The following is a 12,388-nucleotide window of genomic DNA, read 5'->3' as shown; positions in this document are numbered from 1 at the left end:
GTCCCAAGATTTTATTGCAGCAACAAATGGGGAGTTGATGCTTGCTTTCCGCCCTAGTAAATTAGCCTTCATTTCCCTTAATGTCGCAGCTGCTTCACTTGAATTAGCAATGGTTGGGCGCTTGACTGGCAAAAGAATTAGGGGGTTGGGGGGGGGATTTATGATCGTTTCCAGACAGGATTGCAATGAGACTGAAGCAAGTATTGTGTGAATTTGCACAGACTTCTCTCTCTCTCTCTCTTGAAAGGAGAAAAGGACTCGCAAGCCACAGCCTGATGCAGAGGACAGAACACAAAGTTTGGAATGGCAGAGAAACATCTTCCTCCGAAGCGTTACGTCAGATTTCCTCCTGGAAAGGTAAATTTTTCCCCGGTTTGGGACTCTTCTCCTTATTTGAGTCATGTGGAGAGACGGAGGAACGTGGGGAGACTAGCGATAGCCCCCACCCCACCCCCATCGGTGTTTTAATGTTTAGAACACCATCATGTTGATGGCTCGGCTTAAAAAGGTCAAGCAGAGTTTGCGTTTCTCTAGGCGGAAGAAAATATCAAGCTGGCTGTTGATAAACGAACAAAAAACAATCATTTGTCAACTCAGGTAGAGAGTTTTAGTCTTTAGAAGGATCTTAGCCGGATCTTAACTGGATCATCTAAGGCAGGGGTAGGCAAACCTTGGCATAAAAGAGCCAAGGTTGCCTACCCCTGATCTAAGGCAAAGGGTCTTCAAACTTGGCCCTTTTATGACTTGCGGACTTCAACTCCCAGAATTCCTCAGCCAGGCAGAGTTTTTTTTATTCTTCCACCGCTAAAGAATCTAGCACTACTCAACTCAGTTGGAATCTTGATCCAATTCAATTCTTTCTCAAGAACTAAGAGACCGGCCCAAACCTCCAAATTCTAAATTCTGTGGCTACCCTGTTGCAAATTTAAGTTCAGGAACTCTCATTCTCATTCAGTACATCATAGTGGGTTGAACTAAACCACCAATGGCTGAACTGGGACAAAAGCCTAAATCACGGTTTGCAAGCAACGGTTGTTGACTTTATGCAACATGCTCAATCCCAACCAGATTATGGCTTCGGGATGATTTATGAATTTTATTTATTTAATCAGCTTTAGTTTGCCCATCTCACTGACACTGGCTTGATGACTTCAGTATGGCGGCAATACAGGTAATCCTCAACATACAGCCATAATGGAGACTGTCCACCATAATCACATGCTGTGGCAGTCATAAAGTGGGTCTGTCACATAGCCAGTCTGATTTTACAACCTTCTGTGTGACGGTCATAAAACAACTTGGCCACAGTTGTTGCCAAGCGTCCAAATTCTGATCCCGTGACCACGGGAATGCAGCAACGGTCGTCAGTGTGAAAAACGGTCCTAAGTCACTTTTCCCAGTGCCGTTGTAACTTTGAACAGTCACTGAATGAACTGTTATAAGCCGAGGACTTCCTGTAATTCATTGTTGAAGGGACTGAACCTGGCCAAGCAGTTTTTGGCTATTCAGCGATGCTGTTCCAATGCCAAATATTATTGATCTGGGCCCCTGATCTGGGCGCTAATAGAATCAATTAAGGCAACCTAGTAACCCCCCAACACTTGGGACTACAACACCCATAATCCCTCGACATAAGCCACAGTGGCTGAAGGCTGATGAGGGTTCCCTTCCAAATATCCACATTACCTTTCCTAAAACAGATACGCTTTAAAAAAAACACCCTTTATTTGTGTTTCTCTCTCCCTCTCTCTCTCTCTCTCTCTCTCTCTCTCTCTCTCTCTCTCTCTCTCTCTCTGTGTGTGTGTGTGTGTGTGTGTGATTTTTACCCTATCTTCTCCTAATCTGACAGCTGCATTCAGCCTCAATTAAAACACCAGGCTTCCATAAATGTGTTCACAACCGATTAACACGCTGTAAAGATGTGAAGCATTTGTTGTTCCCCCCCCCCACATTTAGAGGAAACTCAAACACATGGCTAAAAAGCTTCTTTTCAGCCACAGAGTGAGTCAACTGCAGGGTATACCTTTGCACAGGTAAAAATAGCAACTCCACTCCTGCATACAGATCAGGTTGCCATTTGTGTTTTTTTTTCTGAACTGGTTTAGGGGAACCCTGTTTAAAATAATGCGTAACTCCCCCCTGAATTTGCACAGAGAAAACACAGTGATTTTATTCAGTCTTCCAAGCAGCCATTTCTCATCCCATGCAACACAAACACGGCGCTAAAATAATGCTACGTTTCCGTGCCGTTCTTTCCACAAAATTTTCCCAAAGTGAAATTTTAGATGTTTTTAGAAATCAAGGTAAATTCGTCAACTGGTGATGCAATTTTGAGACGAAGAAGAAGAAGAAGAAGAAGAAGAAGAAGAAGAAGAAGAAGAAGAAGAAGAAGAAGAAGAAGAAGAAGAAGAAGAAGAAGAAGAAGAAGAAGAAGAAGAAGAAAAATAGTCTTCCACCCACTGGAGTACATAATCAAGAAGGAAAAGGCTAAATTTGCTGCTATTGTCTCTCTCCGGGGAAATGCTTCATCTTTCCCTGCCATCTGAAAAAAGTTATTTTACAAAAGAGGGGCCGGAGGCTAGGAAAACTTTGCTTTCCTGTGACAGACTGAGAAATAAATAAGCTACATTTCTCCCCCCCCCTCATTTTTTTTCTCATTCAGGCTGCTGCCCAGATGAGCAAGCTCTGATTTTCTGTTGAAGGAAGAAACTGGAGTTCTTCCTCCAGAAACGTCACGAAGGGGGGAAAAAATGCAGAGAGAGAGGGAAAGAGGAACTAGAAGATACGCTCGGGGGGGGGGGGGCGGTGGGGGGGGGAGAGAATCACCCTATCGCGTGCAGGTGTCCTCCAATCCAAATTAAATTAATTAGCATTTTGGTGTCCATGCAAAATAGAATTCTGTGCAATGCTGACCATTCTGCAACTTGGCTCTGTCCCATCTGTATAATTTCTCATTTTTTTTAGCCGCAGGAGCCCGGCTCAAGTGAATTTCCCTTCCCTATTCAATCACAAATGCATTGGGGACTGTTTGCTGCCCCTCCCTCCCTCTCTGCCTCCTTCCTTTCTTCGCAAACTGATGTGGCATTTGCAATTTCCATTTTTACAACATTCAACCTGGAATTAAGGAGAAACTTCCTAACAGTCAGGACAGTTAACCAGCGGAACTGCTTGCCACCAGACGGGGTGGGTGCTTCATCCCCGGAGGCTTTTAAGAAGAGACTGGACAGCCACTTGTCTGAAACGGTATAGGGACTCCTGCTTGAGCTGGGGGCTGGACTAGAAGACCTCCGAGGTCCCTTCCAGCTCTATTCCGATTCTAAAGGGCACTGATAGGAACATCTGGAACTTGAGGAAGTGCAAACAAGTCAACAAAAACCCGAAACCACGAAACAGCCCCTCTTCCCCGCAACATTCCCACGCCGCAGAGTGGGGAAAAATGGTGAGAAGTGATTAAAAATATGGCTTAATTTGGAGCATCGGTTCCCGAGTGGAGTATAGGTAATCCTCGGCTTACGAACATTCATTCGAAGTTACGACGGCCCTGAAAAAGGTGACTTATGGCTGCTTTTGAAGTCTACAAGTCATCAAAGGGGCCAAGTTTGAAGACCCTCGCTGTAAGTGAAAGGCAGATTCTGAGCTGTCCGTGGTGCTGAAATATTTTTCTGTTCTTGCTTCTAAGTTCAATTTCTGTATCTATCCTGCCATTTGTATTAAAATGGGGGGTCTTCAAACTTGGCCCTTTCACGACTTGTGGCCTTCAGCTCCCAGAATTCCTCAGCCAGCGTGCTTGGCTGAGGAATTCTGGGAGTTGAAGTCCACAAGTCATCAAAGGGCCAAGTTTGAAGACCCCTGCCATAGTTTGATTCACGGTGGTTGCTTGGGCGGACCAACCCACAACTTGGTTGGGTTCACTCAACAAGTTGCCACCGTGGACGCAAACTTGCCGTCCTATCAAAACCCAAGAGGTTGCAACGACCCTCCAGAACTCAAGTTTCCAGAACTCAAACCCTACGTTTAAAAATTTCCTCCTTCGCCCATTAATATATCCCATATACGCCGATGACTTTAAATGCCCGCTTCTGAAACTTTGGCAACAAAAGCATGGAACTAGTTACGAGTTTTTATGGATACTTTTTTGAAGAAAAAAAATAAGAAAGGGGAAAGAGAGAGAGAGAGGAGAGAGAGAAAGAGGCAGAGAAATCTGCTCTTTTCCATCCATTATTCAGCATCTCCAAGGTGATAATGAGATCTAAAACCGACCTTTAGGGTGTTTTTTTTCCTCCTGAGTTTTTACCTTTGATCTAAAAAAACATCATTAGCTCCCTGCCTCGTTATGCAAGACAAAATCTTGCCCTCAGCTGCCTCGTGACATTTGGAGACAAGGAACATCCAAATTTGAGGAAAATCCAGATTCATCTTTCCCCATCTCTCTTTGTTTATTCCAGGCACTGATAAACTTCCTGGAATTCCAGAAGGAACACATGAACAGTTTTAGTCATCTTGACACCCAAAAGATGTTGAGAGTCTGGAAAGAGTGCAGAGAAGAGCAAGAAAGATGATCAGGAGGCTGGAGGATAAAACATACGAAGGAATGGCTGCAGGAATTGGGTATGTCTAGTTTAAGGAAGACGGGGCTCAGTGGGTTAGGGCGCTGAGCTTGTCGATCAGAAGGTCGGCAGTTTGGCGGCTCAAATCCCGAGTGCCGCATAGCAGAGTGAGCGCCTGTTACGCATCCCAGCTTCTGCCAACCTAGCAGTTCGAAAGCACATAAAAAATGCAAGTAGAAAAATAGGGACCACTCCGGTGGGAAGGTAACAGCGTTCCGTGTGCCTTTGGCGTCTAGTCATGCCAGCCACGTGACCACGGAGTCATCCTCGGACAAGCGCTGGCTCTTCGGCTTTGAAACGGAGATGGGCACCGGCCCCTAGAGTTGGAAACGACTAGCACGCGTGTGCGGGGGAACCTTTACCTAGTTTAAGGAAGAGAAAGACCAGGGGGGACATGATAGCAGTCTTCCAATATTTGAGGAGCTACCACAAAGGAGAGGGAGTCTAGCTATTCTCCAAAGCACCAGAAGGCAGGACAAGGAGCAACGGATGGAAACTCATCAAGGAGAAAAGCAACCAAGAACTAAGGAGAAACTTCCTGACAGAACAATTAACCAGTGGAACAGCTTGCCTCCAGAAGTTGTGGATGCTCCATCACTGGAGGTTTTCAAGAAGAGACTGAACTGCCATTTGTCTGAAATGGTATAGAGTCTCTCCTGCTCGAGCAGGGGGTTGGACTAGATGACCTCCAAGGTCCCTTCCATCTCTGTTGTTCTATGTTTTGTGTCCTATCTCCCTGCTCTTACTGTAGCATCGCAGTGGGGATGTCTGGACCAGCCAATTAACGATCCTCCTTTACCATCCCTCCGGCTTGCAACTTTTATAGATTTATTTGCAAGACAGTGGTTGAAATCAAGAGCTCTTGCTGTGATTTATAAAGTAGTTGACAAAACAGCGGGATTATTTTTAATTAAAAAGGTTCCATCTGAGCTGATGAGCTTTTCCCACTTCGAAGAAGAGGCAAAGCCAAAGAAACTAAACATTTTCACACTCGAGTACACACACACACACACACACACACACACACACACACACACTCTCTTCACTTCTGGCCATTTGTAAAGCGTTCTCGTACACCTCACCCTACATTAGCTGTGAGTCACGGTTGCCGTGCAGAGCCTCATTCAACAAACCTGGTTGGCACGCTGTGACTTTGCAATTCACAAAACCACAACTGGTTGCTTTACCTGGCATGCAAACTCACCAACTGTCCAGTATACACAACTCTTTATTCTACGCCTTGTTCCAAGTTGCAGCGGCGCTCAAAAAAAGCAACTTACGACCGTTTTCCAAACTTACAACCGTTGCAGCATCCCCTTGTGGTTCACCTGATCAAAATCCAGCTGCTTGGCAACTGTCTCATAGTTATGACGGTCGCACTGTCCCAGGGGTCACGTGATCCCCTTTTGCGACCTTCTGACAAGCAAAGTCGTAAAAAGGGGCAAAAGCTCACTTCACAGCTGTCTCACTTAGCGACCGAAATGATGGGCCGCATCGTGACCAGGTTGAAGACTATCCGTAATGAATTCACCGATAAACAGTGACTGATGATAAGCATAAAATAGGTGGTTATTTTTTTTCTCTCCTCTTTGCGTGCCTTTTTCGTTTGCGCTTCACATTCCTTCTTGAAACGTTCGTCTTTCTTTAAGATGGAAGATGGTTTTAATCCAAGGTAATAAAGATGATTAAAAAATAAAAAGAGTCGTGATTTTTTTAAAAAAAATCCAACTCACCAACTATCTTTCATCTAAATCAAGCACGGAAGGGACAAGTTATGGCACACGACAAGGGGTGATTCCAGGAAATAAATAAATAATGCAAAGAAGTTGGACAACTTCCCAAAATTATATTCTGCAAGCATTATTTTCAGTAGGTTATGAGAGTTTCTCATTATTATTAATTCTTTATGAAAGGACTATTATTATCATTATTACTGGCACAGCAGAAGGATTGTTCTATTTATTTATTTTGGGGTCTCCTGTGAGTTGCCATTTCTCACAACAAGGCAAGAGGATTTGCATTTTTGCAGCGGAAACACACAACTTGCTGCACCCGTGGAGGGTCCTGTAAACTAGAGTTCTCTGTCCATCACGCTTAGAGCCGTATTCGCACAACACAATACAGTAAATCTTAAACCCGAAGTAAGAATCACAATTGCTGTACAGATGTAATACAGACCCGGACTTAGAACAGTTTAGGGACCGTTCAAAGTGACGTCGCTGAAAAAAAAGTGACCTATGACCATTTTTGACACTTATGACCATTGTAGCATCCCCATGGTGTCGTGATCAAAATTAGGAGGCTCACATTTATGACGGTCGCAGCCTCCCAGGATCACGTGATCCCCTTCCGCCACCTTCTGACGAGCCAATTCAACGGGGGAAAGCTGGATTGACTTAACAACCGTGTTACTAACTTAACAGCTGCAGCGATTCGCTTAACAACCGGAGCAAGAGAGGTTGTAAAACGGGACAATACTCACTTAGCAACTGTCTTGCTTAATGACAGAAATGTTGGGCTCAGCTGTAGTCATAAGCCAAGGACCATGCAAAGAACACATCTAAGCTTAGTCCTCTCTTGACCGGAGAGTTGTCAGATTCCTAGAAGATGCTGAATCACACACTCAACCAATGCATTTTGATCTCCTTTGAATTTGTAATTTTATGCTCACTCAGCCTAGGAATACAAAATAATCCTTGCCCTCTGGAAATCACCATCCGTGCTTCCGCTTAAGGGCAACGTCGAAAGACAAATATCTTCTTGATGACAGCTCTTACAAAGTCCTTGCAAGCGGGCTGTTCTCGGAGGGGATGATGGGAACTGATGTCCCACACGCTTTCTGGAGAGCTTTGAGCGTCTCCAACTTCACACCCAACCCCCAACTTCGCTCTTAAGTGGACGTCCAAGATGTACCCCAATCGACTGAGTTTGCACAGGACGATAGCGCCCACTTTAATGTATCCACACACTCACAGAGACACACTTAAATTTCCAGCCCCATCTCCCCATGTTTAGACACTAATTAATGAGGCAGCGAGGTGACCGATTATTCCCATTGTGGCCATATTTAAATTCAGGAACCCAGCCTAGGTATTGATCCTTCAAAAGCATCCGAAAGTCTGTTTTAAGCCAACCCGAGCTCATTTGTCTGCCCAGCCAATTCTGCCAGCCCATTGACCGATTAAAAAAAAAAGACCTCTTAAACATCTCCCCCGCCCTTACCCTAGCTTGTAAAGCCATCTCTGATCATCATCTTTGGGGCCAGGGATGTTACAGAATGAGATAACACAACACAAGACAATTGGAGAGTTGGAAAGATGCTTGGAGTCTTCTACTCCAACCCCCTGCTCAGGAAAGAAATTCTCCACCCTATCATACAAATGGCTGTACAGTCTCTTCTTCAAAAAACCCTCCAGTGATGGAGCACCCACAACTTCTGGAGGCAAGCTGTTCCACTGGTTAATTATTCTCACTGTTCTCCAAGGTCCCTTCCAAATCTATTATTCAGATATTCTCTCAGTTGAAAAGAACGCCCTTTGGTCGACGTGGGGCAGCTGTTACTTTCCTGAGGCTAACAAATACAAATCCTCCCAGGTCCTGTTCAGATGACATATTCATCTACAGCAAGGCCTGGGAAGAACACCCACATCACTTTAAACCGACCACTGAGTTTGTTTAATCTAATCTAGGGAAAGCTGGGCTCACCCTAAACCCAGAGAAATGCAATCTAGGTTAGCAGGAAACCCCATAATTGAGAGTTTAGCCGATTCCTTCCTCTAAGGAACAAGGCTTTCCTGCCATGGGCAGGGGGCTGGACTAGAAGATCTCCAAGGTCCCTTCCGGCTGTAGGATTCTACATTCTACGTTCTGTTTCTCTTCCCCCAGACGGAAAGTGCGGTTTCTCTGCATTAAGTCCCCTCGCATATAATGCCAAACGCAACTCTTAAGGAAGATTCGTGCCCAGTTGACTATGGCACCCAACCAGGATCCTTTGACACCTGACCCTGGTACTCCGTTGAGGACAAAGACGCCAGGACACCCCCTCAAAAGTGAGAGTTTGTCCCAGAAAAAGAGTTTTCCCCAACTCTTTTTGCAAACCTTTGAATAAAAGGAGAACTTTCCGCCCAGAGAGTATATTTTGTGCAAAAGCCAGAAACCGCCAAGGATCAAATTCAGACTGGACCTCCTCTCTCTCACCCCACAACCCACAGTTTCAACCTGCAAACCATTCAAGTGTGAAAAGTCACTTCTCTGCTCTGCCTCAATTTGGCTGGCATCGCCGTCTCCAAGCATTGAGAACTGGCCAGCGTTTCCTCAGCCACAGGGCCCCTTTGGCCTTTGCTGAAAGGCCCGGGGCCAGATCAAAACCAAAACTGAGGTCGACATTTGACAAAAGTGACAAATTGTCCAAGCAACTTCCTTCCCACGCGCCACGGGGGACCGTTGCAGGCAAAAAAACCCAAACCAAACCACATCAACCGCCTTTTCGAGGCGCTGCACCTGGCCACCACGACTTTGAGGGGAATTGCCACCCCCCACCTCCTGCGCTGGAGCGAGACAGGGCGCAAACAAAGCAGGGCGTACTTACATGCGTGCAAAACCGCTCGGGCGGATCTCCACAGGTGATGCCGGAGGGCTCCACCCGGACCGTTGCAAAGTCTTTCATGGCCACAGCTTTGGGCTGGCAAGCGTAAAACTCCCACATGGGTCCATTGTCCGTGGTGACCCAGGATTTGCAGATGTCATACTGTCCCACAACCAGAGGGAGACAATGCAGTAAGGTGACCACGTGGTGAAGCATGGCAAGAGGCAGCCAAGCAGAAGGGATCCTGGAATCGTGAGCAAGTCGGAGACTGGATTGGAAGAGGTTCCCTGGATCAGCGTGGAAGCATCCTGTGGAAGACCGACCCCGGAGAACTCCAGTTGAGCAGGTGGAGGAAAGCCATCCTCTATCTCTCTGTCTTAGCCATGGGGAGCAGCTCTCCCGAGCGCACCAGCCGATCAGCGATCAAGTCTCATTCCACTTCATCCTCTCCTTCTGACGGCTAAGCAATCTCTGGATGCGAAGATAGCTAGAGGTGACTCTCCACGATCAATTGACCGAGCTATCAAATTCTCATTTTGTGATGAAATTGGACCGGTTGAGGGCAGCGAGGTAGGACATATATGAGAGAGAGAGAGGGAGGGAGAGAGAGAGAGGAGAAAAAGAAGGAGAAGGAGGAAGAGGAGGAGAAGGAGGAGGTTTGTGTGAAGAAGAGCTTAAAAAGTTACAGGCTTGAGTATAATTCTGTTTTCATTCTCCCCTCGTGCTAACCGCTACATGGCACCAAGCTGTCAAGTCCTTCTTTTCGCCTTCTTTAAGGGGGAAAAAACAAAACATTTGAGGCTAAAAAAAAAAACTGGGGGAAAAAAATAGAACGCGTGCCTCACATTTCCCCGAAGCAAGTTTCTTCACCAATAAAGTTCAAGAAGACAATTAATTCGTGACTTTGGTGCCCCCCTCCTTTTTTTCCTGCTACTACTTCTTCTTCTTTGGAGGAAACGGGAGACGTTGGTAGAACTTGGTAGAACGCAGCGGAGGGTTTCACACCCTTCAACGCAGCATCGGCCTCAAAATCTCTCACATGTCCAGCTTCTCCGAGATGAGCAAGGGAGAAGAAACTCACTCCTTTGGCACCGCAGCCTGCAACAGAGATTTACAAAGAAGAAGAAGAAGGAGAAGGAGAAGGAGAAGGAGAAGGAGAAGAAGAAGAAAAGAAGAAGAAGAAGAAGAAGAAAAGAAGAAGAAGAAGAAGAAGAAAAGAAGAAGAAAAGAAGAAGAAGAAGAAGAAGAAGAAGAAGAAAAGAAGAAGAAGAAGAAGAAGTCAAGATTAGCTGGAGGGTGGGGGAAAATAGTTTTGTATCAGCAAAAGAGAGCGTAAGAGAGCATTAAAAGACAGTAGCTTCTCCAGCTTCTAAAGGACAGGTGTGCATATATATATATATATATATATATATATATATATATATATATATATATATATATATATATATATATATATATATATATATATATATATATATATATATATATATATATATTGCGATCCACAGAAACCAGAAATGGTGCCTTAAAAAAAAAGGTGGAGGAAAAAATAAATAAAAATAACAAAAACCAAGAGTAAGCAGTAATCTAGCGAGGGGTGGAGCAGAAGGGAAGCCAAACCCAATAAATAATGTATCCCACAACTGAAAATTCAGCCCAGCTCCTGCCAAGAAGATTCATCTGGACCACGGAAAAGCAGCAGCAGCAGCAGCAGCAGTTTGAAAGATTCATGAGGATCCCAAAACCAGAAAGAGCTGTCACTTCCCCCCACACACGCACACACACACCGCATCTGGGACAGCAAGATCTGAGTTCCCACCGTCTGCTTTTTTAAAAACTCTGTTGGCAAACTCTGCTGTGATCAAGCAGACAGGGAGTGCCCCCCCCATGTACACTCGTCTCTTCCAAATCAGAAGGCCGAAGACACCCCCCCACACACACAGACCTCCAATTGCTTGGCCAAGCTGGGGAAAAAAAAGGCATTCTTGCTCAGGGTTTTGCAAAGTGCCAGCCTGCCTTCAGAAGACCCCTTAAAGATGCCCAAACTGTTTTTTTTAACATCAGCGCTTTCCTCTTAAACCTCTTTTCTTTGGGGAAACTCCACCATTTCTGCTTCCCTAGCTTTTATTTTTTAAAAAGAAAGGAAGGAAGGAAGGAAGGAAGGAAGGAAGGAAGGAAGGAAGGAAGGAAGGAAGGAAGGAAGGACGAAAGAAAGAAAGAAAGAAAGAAAGAAAGAAAGAAAGAAAGAAAGAAAGAAAAGAGAAAGGAAGGGAGGGAGGGAGGGAGGGAAGGAGGAAGAAAGAAAGAAAGAAAGAAAGAAAGAAAGAAAGAAAGAAAGAAAGAAAAAAAAGAGAAAGAAAGAAAGAAAGAAAAAAGGAAGGAAGGAAGGAAAGAAAGAAAGAAAGAAAGAAAGAAAGAAAGAAAGAAAGAAAGAAAGAAAGAAAGAAAGAAAGAAAGGTGAAAGGCTAACCTGGTCAAACTCTGAAAAGTGCCTCTTGTGCTCATTAGAGGATTAACGTCTCCCAACTAACTCCTCCAGTTGGAAATAATCTCTCTGAGAAAAGCAAGACCTGGTTACTATTTTTGAACTCAAGATTAAGCTGGGATGAAGCCAAGAAGAAAAGGAAGGAACAGAGTGATGCAAAAACAAAAAATTATGTTATGAACCCCCCCCACCTCCCCAACACACACACACACCCCTCTTTCCTGACATCAGATCCGATTTTCACCATCAAGCATTCTTTCTTACCACATCAGATTTGGCACCTGGTAATTCTGACATTAATCACCAAAAAGACTCAGAATTTCTGGGGCTGTATGAAGCCCGCTGTAGGCTTTGAGGAGACATCTGTCATGTCACTTTGCGAGCCGGTAGCCTTGGTGAAGAGAGCGAATATCCAGGGCAAGCTATCTCCCTGAAATCTGCAGTTTTAGTCTTTGCACCTCCTGGATATTTGATAGGAATCGCTTTCCCCTGCTCTGCAAAAAAATTATGATGATGATCCCACCAAGACTCGGCAGCCTTTGGAGCCCTTTTCGCATCCCCCCCCCCGCAGAAGGATAAATCTCGATTATTAAGAAAGTCCACTTCTTCCTAGGAAGAAGTGGAATCGATGTCTTGATTTTCTTTTAAAGAATCCAGGGCGGGTCATCTGAGACTGTAGTAGTTTGCCTCACAATATTAGATTTTATCTGG

At 45.0% G+C, this 12,388-nt stretch overlaps 1 protein-coding gene across 1 annotated transcript in view; it reads right to left on the bottom strand.

The window, feature by feature from the left end:
* Positions 1 to 9,486, bottom strand: part of NTNG2 (netrin G2) — a 41,818-nt gene extending 32,332 nt beyond the window's left edge. The window contains exon 1 of the mRNA XM_081339828.1: positions 9,196 to 9,486. Within this exon, the coding sequence (XP_081195954.1) occupies positions 9,196 to 9,408 (213 nt within the window). The 5' untranslated portion in view covers positions 9,409 to 9,486. The remainder of the gene's footprint in view (positions 1 to 9,195) is intronic.
* Between the last annotated feature and the right edge of the window lie 2,902 nt (positions 9,487 to 12,388).

The sequence above is a fragment of the Vipera berus genome (assembly GCF_964194415.1).
Source record: "Vipera berus genome assembly, chromosome: 15".
Lineage (NCBI taxonomy): Eukaryota > Metazoa > Chordata > Lepidosauria > Squamata > Viperidae > Vipera > Vipera berus.
This window is presented reverse-complemented; position numbering and strand designations above follow the sequence as displayed.